General features: G+C 40.0%; 2 protein-coding genes across 10 annotated transcripts; both read left to right on the forward strand.

The window, feature by feature from the left end:
• The first annotated feature begins 1,298 nt into the window (after positions 1–1,298).
• Positions 1,299–12,252, forward strand: TMEM129 (transmembrane protein 129, E3 ubiquitin ligase). The gene is made up of 4 exons (XM_035547268.2): positions 1,299–2,174; positions 2,585–3,059; positions 5,530–5,689; positions 8,030–12,252. The coding sequence occupies exons 1-4, from the start codon at positions 1,970–1,972 to the stop codon at positions 8,276–8,278; spliced, it is 1,089 nt and encodes a 362-aa protein (XP_035403161.1). The 5' UTR covers positions 1,299–1,969; the 3' UTR covers positions 8,279–12,252.
• A 238-nt stretch (positions 12,253–12,490) lies between these two features.
• On the forward strand, positions 12,491–26,710 carry LOC118248378 (uncharacterized). 9 transcript variants are annotated; one of them, XR_004778739.2, is made up of 12 exons: positions 12,523–12,637; positions 13,937–14,053; positions 15,846–15,950; positions 16,653–16,784; positions 19,162–19,311; positions 20,117–20,254; positions 20,854–20,970; positions 22,055–22,159; positions 22,538–22,651; positions 22,943–23,050; positions 23,804–23,993; positions 24,895–26,710. XR_004778739.2 is itself a non-coding variant. In XM_035547267.1 (11 exons), exons 1-10 carry the CDS (start codon positions 12,573–12,575, stop codon positions 23,040–23,042), a joined length of 1,143 nt encoding a protein of 380 aa, XP_035403160.1. In that variant the 5' UTR covers positions 12,512–12,572; the 3' UTR covers positions 23,043–23,050; positions 24,895–26,710. The 9 variants fall into 9 exon arrangements, 1 of the variants encoding a protein (XP_035403160.1); XR_004778741.2 differs by having other exon boundaries at positions 12,528–12,637; positions 23,804–23,980; XR_004778740.2 differs by having other exon boundaries at positions 12,538–12,637; positions 23,821–23,993.
• The last annotated feature ends 767 nt before the right edge of the window (positions 26,711–27,477 follow it).

Here is a 27,477-nt window from a genome sequence, read left to right on the forward strand (position 1 = left end):
CGTGTTGCCGCGTGAGGCATGCTGGGAAGTGTAGTTTGCGGCGCTCCGCCGTGGCGCCGCGCTGCGGCCTGTTACGGCTGAATGGCTGAGCGCTGCTTCCCGCTAGGGCGTGCACCTGCTGGTTCTGTGGGGAGAAAACTCAGTGTTTGGTGCTCTTCAGGGTAAATTTGTGGTGTTACTGACACCCTAAGCTCGGGCCCCACAGGACTGAAGTGTAGTCACTTCAGTCACTTCACCAGGGCAGAGAATCGGATCCGTAAATCCTGTGGTAAATAACTCCACTTTTCGGTGTGACATTTTAGAAAAACAACATTTTCATTCCCAAAACCCACTTGCAGCAGAAGGAAGTGAGCTAAGAGGGCTGCTACAAAGCACTGATAGCCCATAGGGATTTTCATGGACCCAGGCGGGTGCCTGCCTGTGCTCATTAGTCTGTGCTACACCCCCCCTGATGTCCACACAAAGCAAAAACGGGTAAAAAATTACGGGTATAGACTAATATTCTCTGTGTAGGTGACTGGAGGAGTCAGGTCTGAGCCAGGCTTTGTGAGGGGTCGCTGGAAGTAAACCCAGAGCGTCCCCTGAGGGAGCTCATGAAAAGCTGTTGTTTTTATTTTCCCATTAAGATCCTTTAAAAGAAATGAAACTTGCTGATACAGAAAATAACGCAGGATCAGCTCAGAAGTCGGAAAAGTTTTAGGTTCACATGTAAATTTTGGTTCTGTTGAGAAATCAGTGTTGGTAAATAAAGGCACATGGACCTTCAGGACTTTTGCACAACTGTCCCACGTAGCTGTTAGAGTATTTTGCCTCTCCTCCCTCCTCCCGCAGGCACAATAACTTCCACAACATCTCAGCTATTCTGCTTCGACATTCCTCTGACAAAAAAAAAAAAAAGGCTTCACAAGCTTATTTTTATTATTAATCTTCATAGTCCAGCCCACAAATTAAAACGGTTCTTGCAGCTGAGTCATTAGACAGCAACAATGAAATGATTGTTAAAACAAACTTTGTAACAACGCCATCTTTTAGGATGAAATAAGATGCTCGCAATCCAAGTTTAATTGTATTGATGCAGCAATCTTATTCAAGAACCACTAAACAACCATGAATTCCTGATCCCCAACAACATCAGTAACACAGCAAGCATCTGCCAGCATAAGATTTCCCATTGTGGGGGCTGCATTTCCTATTTACTTGGTTCTTTCTCAGTAGCAGCTTAAAACGTTGCACAAGGGTTTCTTTTCTGTGCTTCTCCAATTACACAATTTCCCCTTTCTTTATAACAGACAAATGTTGCAGTTCATGGTTACTACAGGGTGCAGGCAGGGGGGTTGTTGCGTTCTGAGAGAAACAGCCGGTTTGTGGCTATTAGTTATTTATTTTTTCTATTTCAGGAGTAACCAGAAATCACAGACGGGATTCTACTGTGTTTTGGAGTGCACAAACGTACCTTTAAATCTGTCTCCCATTAAGGTCTTAACTGATCATCCCCTAAAGAAAATATTACGTAAAACACAACAGGAAGCCCAGAGAAAAAGTTTTTTTGTTGTTGTTTTGTGGTGGTTTTTTTTTCAGAGCCTTAAGTAAAACATTAGCCTAATTCAGAAGGATGTTATCTTCATACGGCGCTCTTCTGAGTTTAGAACTCTAATTAATTTCATCCGCCGGGCCTGTGCAGCGTACAATTAAAAGTTTATGAACTTTATGAAGCTCAGCATCCCCGCCTTCACGTGTCTGGCTGCCGGGGATGGAGACCGCAGGTGACGCGACAAGAAGAGCCTTGGGGTGAGGAGCAACCCCAAGCCCTCCTGGCCCTGCCCAGCCTCCCCACGGCCATCTCCTGAGGCCGTGCCGTGCCGTGCCGTGGCAGCAGGGCTTTGGCGAGCCCGCAGGACTACATCTCCCAGGGAGCCTCGCAAGGCCGAGCCGAGCCGGGCCGAGCCGTGGCGCGCCCCGGCGGCTCAGCATGGAGAGCCCGGCGGTGACCTTCACGCTGGCGTACGTGGTGTTCGCCGTCTGCTTCGTCTTCCCCCCGGACGAGGTGCGCTCGGCGGGGCTGACGGTGCAGAGCCTGCTGGCCGCCTGGCTGGGCAGCGAGGACGCGGCCTTCGTGCAGTACCACCTGCGGCGCAGCACCGGCACGCTGCTGGCTCACTCCCTGCTGCCCCTCGGTGAGAGACACGGCTTCGGTGGGGTGTAAGGGGGCTGGCACCCGCCTGCCACCCTTGGGTGCGGGAAGGTGGGCGAGCTCCCTGACAGCGGGCGGCTTGGGAACGCGGCACTTCGCTGCGGGAGCTCTCCGGCTTCGGTGGAACGCTAAGCTTTGAAACTACCTGGCTGCATCCGTGCTGTTACAAAAAAAAAAGAGGGTTTTATTTAACCAGGAACCTCAAATCGGCTTCCTTGAGTGATATATTTCTAGTAAAACTCAGTGACAGGTAAGGGTACGAAGTATGAAATTGCTTAGGACGACAGATACCATCCTACAGCTGTCCTGGGGGTGAGCTCACTGGCTAGATTAACTGTAAGATCCAGGGGTGTGTCTTTACGTGCGTACTTAACTGCTTCCTCTTCCTTGCAGGTTATTACCTTGGTATGTGCTTCGCTGCACCTGAAAAACACCTTTATTTTTTCTACCTGGCTTCAAGTGGATGGAAAACTTTCTTGTTTTTCGCTGTTCTCTTTCCAGCGGTGGCTGGTGCCCTGGCATATTACTGGTCACGGAAGGGTTGGAATAACCATCCGTTAGCCCGGACGCTCGCTGTTCATGCTCTCCCACAGTCAGGATGGAGGGCAGTGGCTTCTTCCATCAATACAGAATTTAGGAGAATTGACAAATTTGCTACTGGAGCCCCAGGAGCGAGGGTGATCGTTACGGACACATGGGTGATCAAGGTGACCACCTACTGTTTACATGTTGCCCAGCAGCAGGACATTCATTTGACGGTGACAGACTCCAGACAGCATGAGCTCACACCAGACTCAAATATGCCTGTGCAGTTCCTCACCATCCGTGTTGCCAGTATTAATCCCTACGTGAAGGCGTTTGATATTCGGTAAAACAAAATATACTACCCTGTTATGTTATATATATGGTATTTGATGGTGCTAATGAAGTGTGTTTGTGGCAGATCTGAAGTCTCCTTGCTTCCTGCCTGGTGTTGAGAGATGCTGTGAGCACAGTTCTACCACACAGTGTGTCGAAGAAAGATTGTTTAGAAAGATTCATGTACTTAAAATAATAAATGCACAACGGTTAAACAGAGGGACTGCCCCGTTTGGTCCTCTCTTAGGAAAAGGGTTGTTCTGGATGCAGAAAGAAGTAACTGGAAAAACTTAGGTGAAAGGTGAAGAATAGGAAAGAAAGGGAGAATCTCTGAATCTTTGGTCTCACAAATTTGGGGGGTGAAGAAATAGTGATTTGTCTAAGACTGGCTATTGTTCACCTGTGTCTTTTTTTCCCCCTCCTGCTCAAGTCTTGCAACTTTGTCACTGGACAAAAGAGATCTCACTGAGCAAGCCAACTATCCTTTAAGCAAGGAAATAATTTTGGTCCATTTATGATTTATGTATTCTCATAGCAGTCAATCATAGTAAATGTTCTGTGAACTGTTATGGATTGTTTTCCCAGGGCCTGTGCTATTTTTTAGCAGTATTTCTGTGTAGCTGGGCAAAAGTACAAGATCTGCAGAAACCTGTAACACTGATTAGAACGGTGCTAAAGTCTTTGTTGTTCTTGTGTCATTAAAAGGAGTGCACAAAGCCATGTTTGTGCTCCTGCAACTACATATTTGAAAAGGTATTTGAGTGCCTGTTTGCTGTAAATTTGTAAGTCAGCAGCATGTATTTACCAGGTAACTAAAAGTAGACATTACCAGACGTTTAGGTGAACAGAGGGGTCCTGGCAAGCATGTGGGAGGCATGAGATGATTGTATTAGACATCCAGGTGAACGGCTCAAACTTAGAGGTTAGCTCAGGTGAGCATGACAGAATCCAATGAAAAGAGGATGCTTCTACAGGCCTGTGAGAGTGGTGACCAAACAAGTATTAAACAACTAAATGATCTTCTTCTATAAGTGCTTCAGTGTCAGAGTGATAAAACTACATCCCCTGCTGAGAAAAGTGTGACTTCCTTGGCAATTCCTTTTAGGGAAAAAAAATTCCAAAAACCCAAATTCTGTGGCTAAACAGAACGGCACCAAGAAGACTGTTTAGAAGTTCTTGTAATAAGACATGTCAAAAAGAGCAAATCAGTTAGACTGCAGTCATACAGTATTTAAGAAAAGTGCCATAGGACAAAAATCCCTTTTTTAAGGATATAGGATCATTGTATATATGCAGAATCAGAAGTAGATACAGTGGGATGTTTCTGAAAGAAAAATGCTTTTGTGTAGGCAGGCCATGTTTCTCTGCGTGTTCAGTGTGAGTTCATTCTCTGGATACAAAGGTCTCTGTTATTTGCACAGACACTGTAGTCAGCAAACTACATTATCCTACAGCAGTTAAAACAATGGAGACCACCAGGAATGAAAGCTAAACTGGCCTTGCATTGCTCTGTGCTGCAGGAACTGAGCTAGTGGCAGAATGACCAAGGAATTTCAGGGCGATGTTCCCAGGGCTCCTTCATGAAAGCTGTTTAATGAGCGGAAACACTGACATGGGGACTTCTGAATCTACAGTTCAGAGCTGTTACATTTAAAAGGGTAATGACAGTAACGTGTCACTACAGGATCTGTACAAAGTCTGGTGCCACGTAAGGCCTGTGCAACTCTCTTAGGGAGACTTATTTTACTAGAGGCGACCTAGTGTGAAACACAGCCTGCTGCTGCCTTAAATCAGAGCGTGTCACATTCAGCAGCCGTTTGTAGCCTTTGTGAAATTACAGTTTTAATCTATAATTGTATCACAAAGTCACAGAAACTGATACCAATTGACATTCTTCTGATACTTACATGTACTGTTTCGGGATGTGATACATGCCTCATCATATAATAATTGTAATTTCTGTCCTCAGGAGTTAATGAACTCTAGGGAACTATATATATTATTATAATGAACTTGTTCTATTGTATAAGTAAATAGGCATTAAAAAGATGGACAGAAAGTGTGCATGCAGTATTTTCTAGTTAAAGTATGATTTATGTACCAGTATTACTTTTATTCATGCTAATGACTTCAAAAGCCTTCCTTTTATGATGTTTTAGCTGATCTCTGGAATATCCTGTTGGCAATCTGATAAGGGTATGATGAAGAACCGGCTGGACATGAAGCCTGAACTTACTTATATATGCAGGTTGGGATCCAGGCAGGATGACATCATGTTTCAAGTTGTATCAGAAACAAACAAACAAACAAACAGCAAAATAAAATAAAATAATTGCTGTCATATTTATTCTGACCAGTATGTACCAACCTACATGGCTTTTCTATGTATCCACTTGTCTGATGGTAATCTCTGCACTGTACTATCAAGGTATTTGAATGGATAACCAAGGTAACATTTTGTTCCATCTTTTCTTCTTCAGGCTGAACTCCACAGAGTATGGGGAGCTCCGAGAAAAGCTCCGTGCTCCCATCAGCAATGCAGCTAATGTTGTGATCCATCAAAGCCTCAGTGATTTATTTCTAGAAACCTTTACTTCTCTGGTGGAAATTAACCAGCCTTATTCTGTTCCAAGCACTCAGGTGAGACCTTCTATCTGTGTGAGACTGTAATAATTACATTTTTCAATATAGGTGAGCCTGTGATTACTGTAATTGGTAACTCTGTTTACTTAGGGCTCACCTGTTCCAGTAAACATTTATTATGTAGATCCGGCTGCTGCTTCTGTTCCTTCTACTAAGAAACGAACTGTATTGTGAACATTACATTTTTGAGACATGAGAAATAGCACAGTAGAAGAAAGTCCCCTATAATAATTTCCATAAAACTTTTACTTGAAAACATTTGGATATGGTGAGGTTGTATTTTCAGAAGGTTTACAGAGACCTAGAATAACAGCTGTTGTTACTGTGCTTTAGGCAGTTTGCTCTATTACAGCTTGCTTTTCTAGACAGCCAGGTTTTGCTGGATCTTCTCCTCTAATAAATTAAAGATACTTAACTGGCGCTTGCTTTAGTTGTAAATAAGGCCATGGAGTCCTTCCTTCAGTAGCATTTGTGGAGACCTGGTTATTATTATACTTGTGCTGTAGTCATAAGTGTGACTAAAGCACTGTTCAGTGTAACAGAGGCAATTGACTGAACTAGCTCTGGTGACCTTGCAGTAAGACTGTGGCAGATGTGCCAGCTAGTGGAGTGAGTACTTGATATCGTGGGCAGTATCATGGAGCTTATACTATCTGCACTGCATGGTTACGTGCAATAGGTAAAATAAAGCCGGATCAGACGTGTCTGCACATTGTGAGGTTGTGCGTTCTGATTGCAGTGCCAGCAAACAGTGTGAAGACATAAAAAAGAAAAGATACTATTTATTTGATAGAGTTGCTTTCTTTCAGGGCTTTTAATTTGTGACATATTTAAGTGTCAACTGAGCTACTGAATTTTGGTTTGACATTGATTAAAAAATGTAACAAAATAATATGACATTAAAAGACATTAAAAATACGTGTGATTTTTCCCTACTCTAAAGCTCCATGAACATATTGAAAAAGTTAATTAATCTTTCTGCACTGGAGTTTTTCCTGCCCAAAAACTAAGATAAACTCTAATTTCTCAAGCTAAAACCTTATATAGCCCCTGAAAGAAGCAGTCCTGCATCCTACACTCTTCCTTTCTCCGTGTTGACACAAGACTTTGTCAGCAGTGAACCTGACTGAGGGAAATGACTGAGGTGTAAAGAGGCTAAGAAAGATGACTAGTTTTTGTCTGTATCTGTTCCACGATCAAACCGCCTGTGTGGTTAAAGTAAAATGTGCTTTGGAAGTGGTAGCCAGAGACCACAAAACAGAGCTGCTTTTTGTTATATCAGTGCTATTTTACATCAATAGTATGGCTTTACCCTGCTGTGAGGATAGTTTTGTAAATGCTAGTAAGCACTTCAATGTTTTTTCATTTATACCATTAAAAAACTTTTAAAAGGTAGGTGATGGATAAGTATTTCCATTTTTTTAATATAAATACAAAGTTAGGTGTTAAGATGCCTTTCTCAGAACTTTATAAATCCATGATAGCAGTATGAACAGGATTCACGTCTCCTTGCCTGTTCAGTGTGCTGTCTTTTGAACTTAATCAAGTTCTTGGAGAGCTTTAGCTGGAAGACACAAGGGAAATGCTTATTATTGTTTATCAATTAATTAGTGGCAGAGGGGTTGGAATTAGATGATCTTTAAGGTCCCTTCCAACCCAAACCGTTCTATGATTCTAATTGCTAAAACACTTCAGAGCAAGATGATCTCCGTATGCAACTGCAAGCTCATGTGGCATAACTGACTGTGGGGAAATAACAATCATTCTAATATTTTCCAAGAAAAATTAAGTAAATTTCTGGTTCCTCAAGACCAGTGCCCGTTGATTTCAGGAGACCCCATATTTCCTGTTATTTATGTCTTTTATTTACAAACGTGGAATATAGGAACCACTTGATGTAACAAGTGGTGAGAACTGTTTGCTTTGCTTATTTTCCTAACTGTATATTTCTGTGTTATTTGAAAAAGAGCATGTCAGAATGATAAAGATGGCTGCTTGTTTACCTTAATGTGGCTGCTGTATTCTGGAAACAGGTGGAGATCTTCAGAGACCTGAAGAAAGTCTGTTTTCAGTCATTTGTGCTTAATCAGTTTCACGCAGCAGCTCTAGATTTTCTGTCTATAGAGTAAATTTGTTCTCATTCATTAGTTTGTGTTCTCATGGAAGCTCTGGAGACTTGAAGCACATGCTATCTTTTGATGAGGCAGTTCTGCCTTGAGGCTCTGCCCAGCTCAGGTTCATGCTGTGCTTGTATGCAGATAATTTTCAGAAAGCCTTTTGAAGAGCAATAGCAAGCCTTTGTGTGCAGTTCATAGTTTTGACATTATTCTCCTTCAGGAGCTGGAGCCATGCATAGGGTGTATGCAGACTATTGCAAACATCAAGCTCATCAAGAACTGCCAGGAGCCAAATGAAGGGGAATGCCAGCAATGCTACTGTCGTCCTATGTGGTGCCTCACCTGCATGGGCAAATGGTTCGCTAGCCGACAGGATCAGCAGCACCCAGAGACCTGGCTGTCGAGCCGCGTGCCTTGTCCAACTTGCCGAGCCAAGTTCTGCATTTTAGATGTTTGCATAATACGATGAATAATACTTGGATATGCTTTAACGTTTTAAATCTGAAGGTATTTCATAGTGGTTTTGGTCAAACGGCCTGTTGGCATTTTCTTACACTTCACATTCTACAGGAATTCAAACTCCAGAGCTTTCTTTTACAGCCTTTAAAATGGATGTTGATCTTTTCAGTTCCTTTCCATTTTTACCTGTGTCTTTGTTTTTTTATTCATCAGATGTCAGTTTCTGGAACTGCAATATTTTGTTTATGTTGTGGATGGAATAAGGTTATCCCGTCCATGTTTGCAGTAGTATTCTCTTTTTAACATAGGTATTTCTGATTCTTTCATAAAGGGATAACTGAAAAAAAATGACTTTGGTTAGTCTTCATTGATACCTTTGTTTTTATTTAATCTGTTTGTCAAGTTATTATTCATCTTGGCGAGTGTTCACCAAGCAAGTATTCCAGTTGAGTTCCTTCTGCTGGTCCCCTCCGTTTGTAAAGGGGATGGGTTTCTGTAAACTCAGGAATTGAATTCCTGAAGATATGCAATTCCCACAGGGACTTTTTATTCCAACTGCCTCTAGTTTATTTTTTGATGGACATATTTATTTCAAACAACATAAGGATTCAGAACCGTACCCTGCTTACTTACACTGCTAATGCTGTGCGTCATTAAATCTGTTGGTTTCCAGGAGCTATATTGCTTAGGGTTTCAGTGTTTTCTAGATGATGGATCTTTTTCTACATTTGAAAGGAGCGCAGCAAATATCCAAACCATCAAATTACTCTGAAAGAGTGCTCAGCTTTTTCAAAGCCTTTAAGTTTTGAAAGGTAACCTTTTCCCTGAAAGAGATGCCGGGATCACAGAGGTATAAGTTGCCATGCTAGATGCCCCAAGAATGACCATCATTCGTTTCACTAATCAGAATTTTTCAGGTGTGCACTTTCAAGACTGCTCATAAGCAGTATTCAGTGTTTTAACATTCAGAGGGTACTGATGCACACTTCGGGATATGGTCTGCACTAGGATAATTTGCAAATTTAAATCAAAGCATTTTCCATAAATTTAAGAGAGTCCTTCTCCTGGACCTAAATGCCATGCTTACTGTTTTGTATGTCCATCAGACCCTTCAATGAACAATTGCTTGTCACAATGCTTGGTGAAAAGCTTCAAGGTGCTGGAGAATGTGTGTTTGAGTTCTCACGCTGATCTGTGCACTGCAGTGGCTGAGATGCAGGTATTTGCTTATCCAGGTAGTCCATCTTAGAGGGGCAGTAACCTCTGGCAGACAGGTGGGGCAGATGGTGAGAAAAAGAAGTCGTTTAATGCTTTGGTCTAGGAAAATGAAAGCCCTAATGCTTCCCTTATATAGTGTGTAATCAGAAGGTTCTGTGAATCAGAAGCACACGTAACATGCCAGTGGCTAACTGAAAAAGTCTTGACATCCTTGAGAAGCAAGACTGCTCTGAGAAGGAATAGGTAGCAGGGTGTTAAAAATGGTACAAGTACTAGAAGTGCAGCCGCAAAAGATTTTGCTAGTATCAGCCTAGCCATAGGATGTATGCTGAATGCACCAAACTCCAATTAAAGTAATGTGGTCAGGAAATGGTTATGTATGTGGCTTTAAGCCATGTTTTGGAGAGCGATAAGGAGTTGAAAACAGATTTGACAGCATCATTTGAGATCTGACATACTATATTGTATTGCTGGTGGAGGAGCTTTTTTTTCTTTTTTGTTTGTTTGTTTTTAAATTTGCGCTTATAAAAGACCAAACTTGAGTTTAAGGACACTAACTGAGTATATCTCAGTTGTTACATATATAACTTTTACTACACAGTTATCTGTACTGCCTATTAATAAGAGTGTTTTTTCTGGTTTTCATTACCTGTTGTTTTGGATCATAAAGGGTAAAAATTTAACACTGAGACTGGCAGTACAATTTTATCTTAAATGGCATGTGCCATCTGAATAGCATAAAATTGAGTTTCGTTTTTGTTGTCAAGTCTGAAAATTAGTAGAAAATCAAGGAGCTGATGAGTGAATTTTCCAGTACTTTTGTAGAAAAGTTATTTGGAAGTATGAAGTAGTCTCTCTGCAGGACTTTTTTAACTTTTGGAAGAGTCCTACAGGGTTGGCCAGGTGGTATCACCTGGCATGCACCTTCTTACTATACAGTAGACTTTATAAATAAGCATTTTGAACCATTTACTTAACGGTAAGTTTGCATAATATGGCACAGATATAAAGGATATGGTCCTTGAAATAGTTGCAGAAGGGAAGGTAGGATTCTGGACTCTGTCACTGGCAGTCAATTCCTATATCTCTTTCCCTGATTGGAATAAAAATATTTATTGTAATGATCTATGAAGTTAAAATCATAAAGGCCTTGAGAACTTTAGACAATAAGCACATGTAGTTGCAGATATTTATCAAAAAAAAAAAGTCAATTGCCAGTAATATCTCATGTAGTAAAAGCTCTAGTCTCCCAATTGCTTTTGCAGTAGTGTTTTTCTTTAGGTAACTCTATCTTCTTTGTATTGATTGAAAGTTTTCCTTTCAGTGGAACTTTGATTTTACGCATCTTATTTCTTTTGCCAGTATGACAATATAGCAAAGTAATAGTCATAAATGTATAATACTGTTGCATCTTTTTTATGGTAGTGTTCTGTCCACAGAAGTGCCTCTAAGAAAATTTTGTAACAATTACAAAAATAAAATAATGATTTATGTTAATAATACTGCCTGTCTTAAATTCCTTAAAACAAGCATTTTTCCAAGTTTAAATTCTTGTAGTAATCTGGCATGTCTCCAAAGTTGGTAAGCTTCTTAAAGGCTATGTTACAGAACTAACTTGTTAAAAATCTGTATGACGTTTTCTTCTAAGAGATAGTAGAAGGAAAAACCATGACAGGTTTCTTAACACAGGTATTCTGATAATCTTATTTGTCTTGCATAATTCACTGAACATGAAATTTATATAGCACAAAAATAGGAATTTGTCTTCGTGATAGCTTCAGGCCCTCATTCTGCTTGCAGTAAAAAAATAAATACATTGTCTCCCACCCAACCATGATATGTTTCTTAAACGTAGGGGTAGGGTTTAGAATTATTTTTTTTTACAGCAATTTTCTAAAAGAAAAATGAACTGAGTAATGTTATGGGCTAAAATATTTACTTTAAGAATAAAAACTTCTTGAATTAGGAGTGACTTAGAGTTCCTTTTTCAGCTGCGTGTATGTTCTTCCACGTCACTAACCTGTAGGTAGGTAATGTTAGTAAACTGCGGTACATTATGTAATGTCATTACAGTAAGACAACCTATATGTGGCTGCATAGTGTCTGTGTAAATACCACATAAGTATGTAGACATATATAGCCCAAATTTCCATATGCACTGCAGCTGAACAGGTGTTTCTGAGAACATGGGCAGTGGCTATATGTATTATTTATTTCCACAGTTGTGATTTGTTTGTTTTTCTGTAATTGTAACATTTCAGATAATATTGACAAAATATTTGTTAGTGACAAGCATAATTTGGTAACCCACAAAAGGCATGTTGTCTAAGCAGGATATAGCTGGAATCCATGCTATAAATGCATTTGTTTACCAGGAGGCTTGCCAAAACCTGCAACAAGAATACCTGATTATTATGTGATCACTTCCAATTGAGTATTTTTGTTGTGCTGAAGTGTTGTAGACTGCAGCTATGTAGCATTCCAGTCAGCCTAAACTTACATCAGCAATTGATGAGTGACATTTCTTAAGAAACTTTGAGTTATTTGAGGAGGTGAGATATGAACATTCAAGCTCTGACATGCACTATGAGACATTTTCTTCCAAAGATGTATCACAAGGTTTGTTATTTGTGTTGCTTTTTTATCCAGAGTATCTATTTTAAAACAGAGTTATTGGATAGCCTTTAAGTTAAAGGCTTAACGACTACATATAGTTCATTTTAAAACTTTGTGAAGAGATGAATAAAAATACAGTTGATTTTATGCAAGAAAGACTATTGTTTTTCATTTTTAAGTTATGTTTAGCAGTTAAAACTGTGTGTGAGTGGAAAGCAGACAAATTTATTGGTGTGGCCTTAGCTCAGAATATGACAGTGGAAGAAAGGCTAACATTCTCCTGAAGGACCACTTGATAATTCCTTCTTTTATACATTTCCCTAGTATAGTATGAATGAGGAAGGCTGCGTAAAGTAAGTCAAGCGAACGCGGCCCGCTCTCCGGCTCCCCTCAAGCAGCCGTTACCGCGGCTGCGCGGTGCGCCAGGCCGGCAGCCATGTTCGGCGGCGGCGACAGGGCTCGCCTCAGCCATGTCGGGCGGGCGGCGGGGGCTGCCGCGCCTCACTGGCGGCGGGGGGCCCGGCGGGCTGCACAGGTGGGAGCCCCCGCGGAGGGCCGGGGAGGGCTGGGGGTGAGGGTATGGCTCCTTCAAGGCGGCTTCTGGGGGGATCTGGGGTTGTGTGGGGGGCTTGGTTCGTGGTCGTGAGGAGGAAAGGTGCTGCTTTGCCTTGGTGGTGTGTTTTAGGGTCAGCGCTAAGGGGCGCGGGGGTTTTGTTGGGGTTTGTATGCTGCTTGTTTCAGGTGTTTTAATTGGGTAGTCATTGTCACGGGTGACTAGGGAGGCGTTTTGTCTTTTAACCATCTTTGTGAAAAGGAATGCGTCGAAAGCGTCCTTTTGCCTGGATTCATGATGAGGAGTAAGTGTGGTGTGTGAGTGACTTTGAGCCCTCTGGGAGCCGGGACCTGCCACAGCGAGTCTGGGTGGAGGAAGAAAGCCTAGGCTGTTAATCCAGGATTACAATAACAAAACCCTTCCCTCGCTTTCACTTTTTGACTTAAAAAAGTGCAGTTACCTTACGGGGACAGGGTCTGTGTGCCCGGAGTGTGGAGCCGGCAACACGGGCTCATCCTCTCAGGGAGGTGCTGGCAGATCTGATGGTTCTTACCCCAGAAGCCAGGGCTGTGAAGCTGTTTTATGTAGTAACCTATCATTTAAGATGTCAAAGCCGCCAGAACTGAGGAGGAAGGCAAGGAAAAATTAGGTAACTTAATCCCCTAATCCCCTTCAGCAATCCTTGGCTGTCCTTTCAGCCTGTTACAAGTGCCCCACGCTACCTCCTTCTGTGCTTGTGAGGACCCCAAGGCAGTGTCTGGTAAACTATTTCCTGTGTAAAAGTGTTTCCATGTCAACGTTTGACGTAATTCTCTTTAAACGCGCTGTTTCCTGTGTTGAAGTGATGATTCTGTATGTTTGGCTCTTCCAAGAGTTAAATGATGAATAGAATAGTATATAAATGTAAACTGATGTATTGCAGACTGTCTGTGAATTTTGGCACACGTCAGCAGTTCTATAAACACATATTCAAGGTCTTCAGTTGTGTTTTCCCCCTTTTTTATTGCAAATAGAGAAAGGGTACTTCTGCTTTTCTAAAAATGAACAGTCTATTTTAAAATTCAGCTGTTATAACTGCAATAGTAAAAGACCCTTTTCTCAGTAATTGCATTGTCTAACACACTCTCTAAGTTAGCATCGCTTGAATGAATAATTTGGCACAAATTGCATATCTCTGTGCCAAAGTAATCAGCATTTTGTAACTATAAATGATGATACTGTGTTTTACATAGTCAGTGTTCAGTGACTCCCCGTGACTTGATGAAAATTCTTATTTTCTAGTTATATGCAAGATCCAGACTGCTGGCAACGAGAACAGAAATGTAGAAGCTGGAATGGTTCAGGTTCTTTGGGGACTGGTGAATATCAATGCAGTCATTTAGACCACTGGCTGGAGGGGTAAGGAATACATGTCAAGTTTGTTTAAATACTCACTTGGCACACTTGTCTTAAGCAATTTGACGAAGCTTGGGATGTGATTGAATTAAATGTTTTCTTATAATGCCATAGCACGGAGTTAGCAAACTATATCTGCGACAGTAGACCATTCAGTTTGGCTGATTGAAATACATGCCATCACATCAGCAAGTAATGCTTATGAAAGAAAGAAATGGTATATGCTGAGGCAGTAGCTTAAGCTCTTTATTATTGATGTTTTCAGTGGTAGTATAAATCTCCCATGGAAGCTATGTGCTGTTAATTTTTATGTTTAGCTTGTTTGTACATCTTTATGTGAGTGGGGCAAACAATGACGGAGTCTCTTCTCTTGACAGTGCATTCAGCTTTACTACAATTTTTAGTAAATAACAATTTTCTTTGCAGTCTAGTGTTGGTAATAACTTGATGAAATCAAATATTATAGGTAGGTAGTTCCATGAGTATTTTGCTTTGCTTCTTGGATATTCTAGACTAAAGACCTCAGGCAGAACAACTGATTGCAATTGGTGTCTTAATGTCTGACAGGAAGTATGAGAAGTGGTGAATGCTTGGATACCTGCAGAATACTGCATAGAACGTAAGTTAGGAGAGGTTAAATATTTTACTGAAGATACATGACAACTTCTGTGTGAGTTGTACATCTCCGAGTAGTGCATTATATGAAGGTGGCTCTTATAATTTCTGATGGTATGTTTGATATTGTTTCAGTTAATAAATAAATCATTTGAAGAGGTTAGGAAAAATAATCTTACCTTCAGGAGTGTTCCCTATGTCTCTGACGCTGTCATTAAAAAAAAAAATAATAATTGCATGTTATGATTGCTAACACATCTGTTTTGATTCACAATATTTTGGTTTTTTTTTGGTTGAGTAGGTAAGTTGAAGAAAAAGTTCTTTTTAGTTGAGTAGGCTGGATCTTCATACCATGTAGTGTTAAAATAATTTTAACAGCATCGATGGTAATTTCAACTGTTGATGCAAAACAGTTCAGGGAAGTTAGACTGTAAACTAAATCTACTTTATTTTACTTTATGTTAAAAGTTGAGGCATTAGTGCTGAAGAAGTGGACAGACTTCAGTGTGAAAGGAAAAGTTCTGACCGCTTTAGAATATTGCTTCATTATCCAGTTTTCACTGTTTCCAGTTTTCATTATCCAGTTGTACTGTGTTTTTTAACTGTAACTGGTGTGTGTCACTTCACTCAGAAAATATAAATCCACTAGTTATTAAGCAGCTTCCTGTCTCCCTTCTTGTCCTCATGTAGCAGAGTTTACATTTTTGAAATGGTGTGCCAGAAAAGTATGAAATGTTACAGGTGTCTGTCAGGATCTTAGTTCTGCTTGGGTGATGGACGTTTTTCTAATCTACTCCATTTCTCCTGTGTTTTATGAAGTCCTTTGCCAATGAAAGATATTTGACCTTACATAATTTCATTTATTTTTCTCTTTGATGGAACTGCAGTAGAGAACTACTTGCAGTAGCTAAGCTGGGAATGTTATAAGAGATTAAGGTCTATGTTTTGATATAAAACTTTATGACGGCTTAATTTTTCAGGAAAAGAAAACAAATTATTTTACATCGCCACAGAAGGTGACTTAAGCTGAGATGTTTTGTTTGACTTTGAACTGAAATGGAGTAGGAACACTCTGATGGTGTCACAGTTAGGGAGGAAGCTGTGTTTGTCTACCACTGAAGGTTCTGTCGCTTAAATACAGTTGAGCAACAAATGTTCATATAGAGTTCTGATTTTACAGCTCTGTGACAGCAAAAGATTCTCAGCCTCTTTATAATTGCCCCGACTGGGAAGATGGAATTGAAGAAGGCAAAACAATGAGAACGTCGGCTAGGAAAATGACAAAGTAAGTATTGAATAATTACTGAATTACTGTTGTGTGGTTTTAGCAATAACCGTCTGATGATTTTCAACTACTTCACATGCATTAACGAAGACTTGAAATATGGACAGGCTTTTTCATATCAAGCCTGAAAGAAACCTTAAGTAGAGAGTAGCCTGGAGAACTCAGAAGCTGGTTGTGTGATCGTTGCAAGTTCTCTTCCTTTTCAGGTTAAATTTCATATTCATTACAATTGTCTGTACAAGAAAATAGAGATAGTGAGGTGGGAAAATGAAAACCAATTTTCTAGGCTTAGAGAAATGGCTATGAGGTCATTCAAGCCTTTATGTTATCCATCTTTGTTTTACTGAGCTGAAAATTTTTAATATATACTAGGAGGTTGTTACTCATGTATGCAATAATCATGCACAACTTGATTTCCTTGTTGTGGGACTAGCTGTAAGCTTGTTGTAAGGCAGCTCTGGCACTAAGTAGCATCAAGTATATGTCTGCTTATTACAAACCTGAGCAATTGCATTAACCTAGAAAACAGTAGTCAGTTTGTTCTAGTGGCTGGTTTGGTTAGTCCAATTTTTAGCTCTGTAAACTAGAGAAGTAAGAGTTGTGCCTGCTGTCTGTCATTGCAGTTGCAGACTATATGTTTATGTGACTTGAAAAGCACCTTAATAGCTCTACAACAGTCTCATTCTAACTTTTATTTTTAAGTTCTGTTTCAAGTGACTCTGCTAATCCATCTGAAAGGGAGACAGATGAAGTGGTTCTGAGGAGAAGACAAAAACAGATCAATTTTGGAAAGAACACACTTGCATATGACAGATATATTAAAGAAGTTCCGAAGTAAGTTGTACCGTGTTGCACATTTCCAAATACTTTGTTTTTCTTTGTGAAGTGTAGGTCAGCACACAGCTTTAGTTTGCTTGAAGTAATAGGAATGATAAGTGAAGAAAACTTGAATCAATTCTTTTCTTTATAGAGAAGCCAGGTATTTTTTGTATAGGAGCAAGATTAGTTAGTGAAGATTTAAAGCTAAGTATTGGATTTGTGTATTGCTGTTGGTATAGTGGCAATCGTGCTTGAAAAAAAAATCTGTATTAATCGGATTTTTAATGAGACCTTTCTGGTGACTGTTGGTAGGCCATTATGAAGTTAATTGATACCAGGAAATGATGTCTGAGGAATGAATGGAGCCTTGCGTTTAAGTATTGGTAAGAGCAACCAATCTTCAATGATCTGTCAGTAACTAACTGAAACCAAAATTTGGATTTCTTGCCTCCTTTGTCATTCCACTTAAGGCTTTTTTATATGAATTGTGGAAGTTGAAGTCTTTTTAGCTAGTCCCCTCTGCTTACTGCAGACCTATCAGGATACAGAAACTACTCTGCAGTAACATGTGGATGTGCATCTGTGTTCTTGGTTTTTAGTTTTGGGGGTTGTTACATAGAGTTTTTGGTTTTAATGTGACTTGATACTTAAAAAGGCAGAATCGAGAGAATGCAACTCTAAGAGTCTATGGTGAAAATTGCCAGCCAGTGCAGTGAGTGCAGCAAGCTTTCTGTTGAACAAAATATTAAAAACTTGATTAAATATCAACAACAGATGTCATAAATGATCACAGATATTCCACAATATCATGATCGCATCTTCAGTAAAGTTCTTTCTTCAGCGTTGCAGACTGCCTTTTGAATTGTGGTTTTGCTTGTCTCTGTGTCGGCAGTGATAGGACTGCAGCCAGTCTTACAGTGGTGCCTGGCTGCTGTGTAGCTGTGCTGTGATCAGTTAAATTGTAGGTGGAAAATAGGAAAAGGTGAGAACAACATTGAGGAGGGGAAAAAAAATGGGTAAACTATTTAAAAAGTTTTCTGGGTGGCATTTTAACAGGGCAGTTAATAATACTGTTCTTAAGCAGGGATCTATTTATCTTACAAAATGATAGCAAAACTGCTGTGGATGATTATATTGATCTGTGAAGGTGGTAGGGAGAACTACTTGAGGTAAAGGTGCTTTGTGTCATTTAAAGCATGATTACGTTTTTGTTCCTATGAACAGTATTTTGTACTGGAGCCACGGTTTGAGTGAACTTACCAGTAGTGATCAGGGTCTGGGTTGGAGGCACCATCTGAGAAATACTGCCTCCGGTCACTGGTTGATCCCAGCATTGTTCCAGCATCTACCCAGCGGTGATTCAGGAAGGGCACACCATTTGTGTATTACCTGGAGCATGTGGGTACACAGCTCTCCACGCTCCCAAAGGAAAAATGATATTTAGAAGTAGAGCAATCCACCTTGTAATAATGCGTGGAAAACGGTGGAAGAAGTGTTCAGTGAAGACACTTGTAGGTTGACCCCTGGCAGCCACATACCCACACGGCTCCTTGCGCACTTCCCCTTTCCCAGTGGCTTGGAGAGAGAATAGGGAGAGCAAAATTAAGAAAACTCATGGATTGAGATCAGGGAAATTTAATAGGTGATGGAAAGGAGGAGGGGGGAAACTTGGTGGATGCAAAGGCCATCACTTACTGCCTCCCACAAGAACACTGATTGTCTGCTGGTCTCTGAGAAGCAGCCACTTTGGAAGACACGTCCTCTTCTTCCTCTACCCCAGTTTTTATTGCTGAGCTGGATGTTAAATAATATGGAATACTGCTTTGGGCAATTTGAGTCAGCTGTGACAGCTGTTTTCCCCTCTTCTTGCCTGCTCCCAGCTTACTGGCTGCAGGACGGAGCTGGGCAGATTAGGGAAAAAAGAGTCAAAATATTAGTAGTCAAAATAGTAGTTTCTTATCAACGCTGTTTAGCCGTAAATCTACAACGCAGCACGGAGGGGTTCCTATGAAGAAAGCTACCTCCATCCCAGCTATGCCTAGTACAATAGTGAGTACAAAGAAACTGGACGAGATTCACAAAGTTTGAGATAAAAATATCCAGAGGCTAGGATGCTATTGAGGTATGTTTCTTTGGTTTCATGTTTGTCTGCAGCCAGTAGGCACCTGCTTTGGTGTCTTGCTGGACTGGATGAACCTCTGGTCTGATTCGGTATTTTGTTGTTGGTTGTGCAGTCTGTTGTCAGCAATGCTTTAGAATATACCTATCTCAGTGTAAGTGTTTAGAAATAGGAAAACTATTAGACTACTACTGCTTGCTTGATCTGATGGACAGGACTTTTTGAAGAACAAAAATAATATCCTGAAGTACAAACATTACTGTGTATTTACAGGAATCAACGAATACCAGGAGTGCATCCTAGAACACCCAACAAATTTAAGAAGTACAGCCGTAGATCCTGGGACCAGCAGATCAGGCTGTGGAAGATAGCACTGCACGCGTGGGATCCTCCTAGTGAAGAGACCTGGGATCTGCAGCCAGTGTATGTATTGGTGAATTGATCATCGCACCTACTGCTTCACAGGAAGACTCTGTGTTTCCTTCAGAGTGTTCCTAACTGGGAGCAGGAGAAGAAACAAGTCTCAGACTCAGGAATGGGAGCCTACTTGAAAACCTTGTTTTAATTTTTGAATTCTGTTAATCTTCAAGTCCATTTTATTTAGTCTAAATTCATCTCCAATGAATCTCCTTCCACTTGAAGGAAGAACGCGTTTGGTCTCTTTGCGGTAGTACACACTATTCCCCTGTGCATTTACACCAGTCATCACAAGACAAAATTATCTTAGAAAAGGATAAGCATAAGTAGAAATCTGGTCGTTACTGTTCCTTGACCTTGACAAGCTTTCCATCTTTCCTTTTTCTGTTGTCAGCAGAACCACTGTCCTGTGATAATGATACATGAGAGATTTCAAGAATTCTGTGAAGATTAGAGAGAGTTTTGTGCTCTTTGCTGGAGAGTGGCAACTGTGTTCAAGATGGAAATTTATTTTTTTTTCATACCTTTGAATTTTTGTAACAAGGCTAGCTTCATTCACTCACACCACTTAACATTTCACAAGTTTTGGACTAGTAAAGTGGGAGTAGAAGAGTGAGTGTACTTCTGTAAGCACTGCAACTGCAGTGTGTAAATAGTTTTTAGCTGTGTTGTGATTAACCTGCAGTGGTTTGCACCATTTGGGTGTTGTATCAGATGAGCCATTAACCACTTCTTATGTGTCTTCTTCTTGGAGCAGTAAGCTAGTTGGGTAGTATTTTAAATCCAGATTTTTTCTTTGTTCTGTTTTTAGTAATACAGAACCCTCAGGCAGCTCTCAGGAATGGTTTTGTGGAGATGATGATGATTCTGTTTTCCCCGTATTTGATGAAAAACTGAAGAGGAGTGAGTGTGGAAACCAACACAGACAGACAGACTATGCACCAGAGAGGTATGAAGTAAAACTTCTTTGATCAACTTACTGAGATAACTAAATACACGTTGCTGCTGTTAGTTTTTTTTTTTGTAGGAAATGTTTTGTGAGCAGTTGATGCTGGGACTGAGCTTCACATTTACACTGCTGAATGTAGACCATCTCTGGTACAGAGCACTGAATGTGGAAAAACCACCAGCATTACAGAATTGTATGATGAACAGCAGAAGAGCAGCATTCTTTCTGCTTCTGTGTTTTAGCAGTACTGTGCTTGTCAGCAGAACAGCAGGGAGTGTAAAACTGAAGCACCTCATGCACTTACCTCTCTTCTACTGAATTACTTTGATCGGGGGTTGTGTGTGCTGAAAATGGTTCCACTTCCAAGCTCACTGGAGTTTCTTGGGCAATTCTGACTGGGTTCAGTTTTCAGAATACAATGGAGTGATTACCAAATTTGAGCCATTTTCTTCTTCGGTATTCCTCTGTTATGACTGAAGGATCACACCACGAAGAAAAAAAATATTCCCGTGTGTCACATGCCGTTACTTTGCACAACTGATAAACGTTTAAACACAGATGAAAAATACTGTGTAAAACTCCACATCTTATTTTTGTAGTTCCTGCTCTCCTGATTGTTCTCCAGTATGGAAACGCAGAAAACGAAACAATCCTGACCCTTCTGTGGTTTCAAAGGGCAAAAGCCATTATATGCATATGTACCATGCACTGGAAAGGTATGAAATGATTCTCCATGTGGTGATGCATTCATATTACAAACAGACTTTTGGAATATAACTGGAATTTATCCTTCCATTTGCTAATAGCTCTAATTTTATGTAAACATGTGCAATTTAGTGAGGACAGGAAATCATTCCAGAATAATTATGCTGTATAATTGGAGATATTTACAGTGTTCTATTGCAAAGTTGAAGAAAACATCAGGAGATACAGCACAGGTTATTTTGGGGCAGGTGTTCTCTTGTGTATATGTTTAGATGACATTAATGTCTTGCTCTTGATTCCACATGGAATGTGGTTTCTGCTTCAGTGGTTGTAATTCTGAAATTATTGTGGCTCTGCAGTAGTTACTTCCTGTACGTGTTACATGCGCTGCATTCTACCTTTTGGCATGCAGAAGTTTGGCTATATAGAAGTTAATGAATGTTATAGTGAAGGAATGGAATGCACAAAAAAATGTGCATTCATGAGTCTGTCAGCAAATACTGAAACTTGCCGCCTATTAATTTATTACCCTGTTACATTTACTACAGATATTATAGAGAAATTGTGTTTATGAAAAGTTCTCTTTTCATATCCTTTCTGTATTTTGATTAAGCTTTTCCCTGCTTATGAAAGGTAGTATGAGAAAAAAGTGCTTCTGGAACAACAGAATTGGTGACCCAGCCTGGGACTAGGACAGAGTCAGTTTAATGTTCAAAAATGCCTAACAGAAAGGTAGAGTTTTTCAGGCTAATACCTTTTTTGTTTAAAGTTGCTCGGGAATTAAATTTCTACTCTAGTGGTTGGTTTTGGTCTTATTTCTTCTTACCCCTTCGTAGTTTTGGTGTAAAAGTCGTCCAAGAAAATAAGTTAATAAAGGAGAGTGTGGTTTCACTCTATATAAAGCTGTGTCAGAACCACAAAAAATGGAGCAATGATTTAAGGTGGGGGGGGGTAAGTAGTTTTTTTTCCACACACCTTAGGAAAAATGCTTATACGGTTATGTTTTTTCTCTGCTTAGCACCTTATCCTGTGAAGAATTAGGAGGGACTATGATATAAAGCTCTATGGTTTCAGACCTTCTCGTTTTATTTTCAGTTTTACTGAATCAGGACATCAGAAGGCTTTTTCGAATTGTTCAGAGTGGGAGACCTTAGGCAACAATGATGAAGTAATGACAGTACAACATGGTATAGAAATAAGGTAAATACTGTAATGATGATCTCTGTTAATTGTTCATGCTCTGAAGGTGTTCATGGCTTTTTTTTTTATCTTGCTTTTCCATCCTTGTTTAATACTGCTTTTTTCTCCTTCCTGCAACACACAGTTAATTTTGTTCTTTGAATTTACTTGGCTTTTCGTAGTCTAACTCCCCACCTAGTGCTTTCTGCAGTTAGGAAATGCTGTAAGATGCTGACAGTCTTTCCCCGGTTGTCTTACGGAAAGCAATGTGGCAATTTGTAGAATTGGTCCCTGTGGTTGTTACCAGCCTGCTAAGCCTAGGAGCTGAAAACTTGCTTCTCCTCAGAGGTGAAGCTGCTCTACAGCTGGTAACAATGACAGTTCCTTGTTTTTATGCAGTGACCTGATTCCAGCGACTTGTTCCTCAGGATGGAATGATCAGAAACAGAAAAACACAAGCATCCTTCTGCCTGACAGCAAAACTTTTAGAGATTCAGACTGCAGGCTGGAGAGGTATAAAATGCAGCTTATCAATTGTTTTTTTTTTCCACGTATTAAGTTAGAAGCAAGCTTGCATTATTACTATATTCCAATCCAAGCTTTCATGATATTTTTTTTTACTATTGGTTTTCGGGATGTGTTGTGTGGTAAAATTCTATCCTTACTGTTCTCTTGTGATAGTCTATTAGATTAAGTAGGAGGTTGTCGCTGTTCTTAGTAGAAAAAAGTTACTGTAATAAAGCCACCTAATCATTTTGAATTGAAAAATGGATACAGAAGGAAAACGTGGATTTTTATTTGTAGGCTTAAGCTTTGTAGCAGTTTACTGGAAGGACATCAGTCAGAATACTCTGAAAAGGGATGGGGAAGCACTGAAGAGAGAATAATGACAAAAAGAATTTAAATACCAAGGTGAGTTCATGGTGACTACTTATTTTACCTATTCTGTTTCATTAGCCCATGTGCAGCATTGTGTAACAGAATCCAACTGTTCAGCTCAAGCTGATCAGTTTCTTTTTTTATTCCTTTATGATAAGTATTTTGTCTTATCCTCCTGTATTTAATGCATTACCTTGAAAGTTCTAATACTTCAAACTTAATCAATTGACATATTTATCTGTTTGGTTAGAGAATGCGTCTTATCACCCAATTGCCATTTTTTTTTGAAAACTATTTTAATAGCAGATTTTCTGCCCTTAGTATTTTGTGATGAAATCAACTCTGCATTTGCAGCAATAGGTTTCAATTAAAGTTTTTTCTTTTGAACTGTAGATCCTTTTGATGCGTTAATAGGATGGTTTGTATCTTGAGTCAGTTTTATGAGCATAGTAGTTTATGTAATTTGATCTACGCTTAATGAAGACTGAAATATGGAATAGGATACAGATGTCTTTAACAGTCATTATCATGAAATATATTGCATAATAAAATCATTAAAATATCGCCTCATTAAAAATATGCCACGTAACTAGTTTTACACTACTTAGATTTTGCATTCCCCTAGGAATATGAGGAAAAGGCAGGTAGCACTCTAATAAAAAAGCTGTTCTACTAGCATTTTTTTTGCTGTTTTCTCAATTATTTTAAGTTAAATTCTTTCAGCATGACTAAAGCCTAATGTGTTATTTTTTCTAAAGTGCTAATTCAGTATTTGTAAATATTTAGTCTGTCTTTGTATATAGAACTATCAAAGAAGGACTTTCCTCCTGTGACAGAATGATTTGAAGAATAGGATATAGCACGAGATCAGCAGATCAAGACTTGGAAGACTGGTAAAGTCTCATAAATTCTGTGCTGAAAGAAGACGACATTTACAGTCAGCATATGTACAATCAGCACAAGGTGAAATGAGCAGGTGAAAAAAGCATGCATCTGTAATCAGAGTTGGGAGCTTTTCTGGTCTTCTGGGTAGTCACTTGATATTTACCTGCTTTGCAGTTGTCTTGGTTTTAAACAAGGCTATAATGATTGTTTATGCTCAGTGGGTTCGTAATCACTCGTTCTAATTGAAAAGCTATCTTTGTGACACGCAAAATACAGAAAGTGAATTAAATAGCTTCTCTCTGAGATAACACCTAGATTGCCTGGGATACAAAGATCAATGTTCAGAGAGAGACAATACCTTTTACAATAGTTTTCAGGAGTGATGAGCTCAAGCTCTCAAATGGCAGGAGCTTTCTGACTTATCTGTGGAAAGCGAATGTTGCTTTAAAACCAGCTTGTGAGTTATGAAGGAGAACCCCACTCCGCCCCATTTTTGAAAATTTCTACTTGGAGTTTTAGTCTCAGGAAAAAAAAAATAAATGGAGCTGTTCTGAGCCCCGTTACATGTCTATAATTTTGAATGCATCTGGTTGATTTTTAAAGAGAAAAAAAAATAATTCAGATACGTGTCAGGAATGTGTTGATAAGAATTGAGAGAAATGTATTTTGTGAATTAGTAAATATTTAGGTGAAGATGACGTAAGGGGTTGGGATATAGGCTCACTTCATTTTCTTATTGGTGAATAGTTTAGTTATATCAGGTATGTGTTCTTTTTACAGTAAGTTACGTTCTCAAAGTGTTCATGCAGCCTGTAACACTTCCTTCAGTATGGGAAGTATGGCTTTGTCTTTTACACTGTGCTTTAAGTTCACCCTGTACAATGCTCTGATCCATTTCTTAGTACTGTAATACCACAGCTTAAGAGAGTAAATGTTTTACTGTTAATTACTAGATATATTGTATTTATAAATACAATCTGTCTTTTGTTTAGGTTTCTCCAGATCTTTAAGGATAGATTGTCTTCTGCGAGCTCTGCCTCAAGTGTAAAACCTCAAATTTCATTAAGCTTTGCTGAGATAATGATGGATGCTCCTTAAAGTTTGTGAGACTGTTTCTTCTTGACCTGCACTGACAGATGACTTGCATCATACTGTAAAGGCTACTTCAGTTGATGGCTTTTGCTGTTGCTATTTGGAGACCGTGATGCTTAAAGTGAACTGTTTTGCTGGTGAATTGGTCCAATATCGAGTCAGAACGAAGAATGCTTCCTGTTAAACCAAGGACTTAAACCCTCTTTCTCCTACTGGACCAGAATTGTACATGCAACCTGGAGAACTGCTTCAAAAGAATGTAGATAATTCCAGCCTGTCTTCAGTTGCTAAAAACAGACTGCTTTTAACTTTTGGTGATCATCTCTTCAGCATATTTTCCGTTCTCTGAGATAAAACGTGTTAAGCTAGCATCTGCCTAAGTGAGAGGAGAGAAAGGGAAAGGTAGATGGTTTATTTGAATCAGCTCTGTCTCTTCGAGGGGATGAATGACTGTCTGAATACCTGGATTTCACTTTCATGTGTGTTGCAGCATGTCCTAAAAAAACAATCTGCTGAAAGTGGATGAGGTCAGTGGTATTGTTGTTATAGGAAATGGAGGAGAGCCAGCAGTACTTGCAGGTTTGGGGCTGCTCTTGGACATGGGGTGTCCTGGCTAAACTCCACGATGGTGCTGACTCTCCCTTGCTCTACCTTTTTATCACTGCGCTGAAAACCTCAAAAGTGAGGGCTGTGGCTCCAGTGGAGTTTAGACCAGAACTATGTTTCAATTGGAAGAATTTTTTTACAGACCTTGTGACTTATGTAGCATGTATTGAGGTACAAGTCTCTCTTAGAGCTGGGAATTCTCTTTGCAGTAGCTCAGCTTTGCTGTTGCAGCCCTTCGTAAGGCCTCTGCAGAAACCGTGGCCTAGGGACGGTGCACGGTGGCTTTGTTGTGGGGCTTGCCATGTACCCAAGGGCCAGAAACCAGCTGTTCTGCTAAAGCAGAAATAAGCTGCTTCCTCAGGAACTACTTCCAGTCCCTTCCAAAACCATATTTCCAGTTGTTGCTAAGATCTTTTCCAGATGAGTTTTTGCAGAATTTCTGTGCTTGTCTGGGATTTTCAGACACATTTCTGATCTGTCCGGTGTATCAGGAAAACCTGACTGCAAACAGCATTATTGCAGTGGGCTGGAGCATTAGCTTGCCTTTGCCAAGGCATGCCACATGTGTAGAAATTTGCTACAGTGGTTTTTTATCACGAGTTTGACAGTTCCCAGCAAAGAACAAACTTTGATTACGCAGGGGAATATGTGCTGCTGCTTTAACAGGAGTATGTTAGGACTGGTCACAGCTACTGCTCAGTGGTAAGGATGTCCTTTTGGCTCTGTGCTCTGTTTCCAAACACAGGAAGAGGCTGAGGCCTTTGCTACCTAAAAAAAATTACTTAACCTCTCACCATTGTGGGGTGGTGTGGGGGGAAGCTGCCTGTGGGTTGGTGAGTTTTGTCCTGTGCAGTTCCTGTGGCTGTTGGGATTCTTCCATCTGTGCTTAGGCACGGGGTTCGGTAGTATCCCAGCACAAGGTGGCTCAGTCACACACTGCAGAGCATGGGGTGTGTATACAGGGTACAAATCTGTACAGCACCTTTTAAAGTAATATTTAGAGCATCGTTCCAGTGTGCATGTTTCCACGTGCTTTATGATTGTAAATACGAGAATGTTATGTTTTTGGCATATTGTCTTTATGCAGAAGAATTAAAGACTTTAAAAATCCCTGTTAGTCGTTTTTTCCGTGTTGAATTTGTTGGTGCTTCATTATAAAAGGAGTATGTGGGTTCGGTAGTCTTTTTGTTTGCTTTAGGGTGTTTTTTTTGGATGGGGGTCTAGTTCTTGCTGAAAGGGGAGGGAAGAAAATTTGCAGTACATTTGGATTGGGTCCAACTCCTCAGTTTGTATTTTGACATCTTGTCATGAGCTTGCATTTAATGCATTGTAGCTTGGTGGTAGGGGGCAGCTGAGGTTCCAGAACCTATTCTACCTGGAGAAAGGTGTCCTTGTGGAGCAGGTGGAGCTGTCACTTGGGGGTAATAGGCTATCATGAAATGTTTAAGCTCATCTGTTAGAGCCCTTAAGCTTTTGTCTGTGATAGATGGGGTCTGCAGCTGATTTATGGACAAAAATCCATAGGATTTGTAATTAGTCAGTCCTTAATGTGTATTTCTTGGTTGAAGATACTTAAACTAGGAATAGAATAACCAATCTGCCTGTGGCAGTTACATTTTGGACAGGCTTGTTCCCTAATCCAGGTTCCACACAGTTGGACGAGCTATGATAGCATAATGAAGGAAATGATACTGAGCAGATAAGGTTTGAGCTCTACTAAAGTCATCTCCTGCAGTGCTGCCACTGGATATAGAACCATTTTAACACCTTTTAATTAGCAACACCATCAGTCTAAATAGAGCAGTTAAAACTTGAATGCAATCCATCCATTTGCTTGTTTATCTATCCAAAGCTATTTGACGTAAGGATTTATAACT

The sequence above is a fragment of the Cygnus atratus genome, chromosome 4 (assembly GCF_013377495.2).
Source record: "Cygnus atratus isolate AKBS03 ecotype Queensland, Australia chromosome 4, CAtr_DNAZoo_HiC_assembly, whole genome shotgun sequence".
Taxonomy (NCBI): Eukaryota; Metazoa; Chordata; class Aves; order Anseriformes; family Anatidae; genus Cygnus; species Cygnus atratus.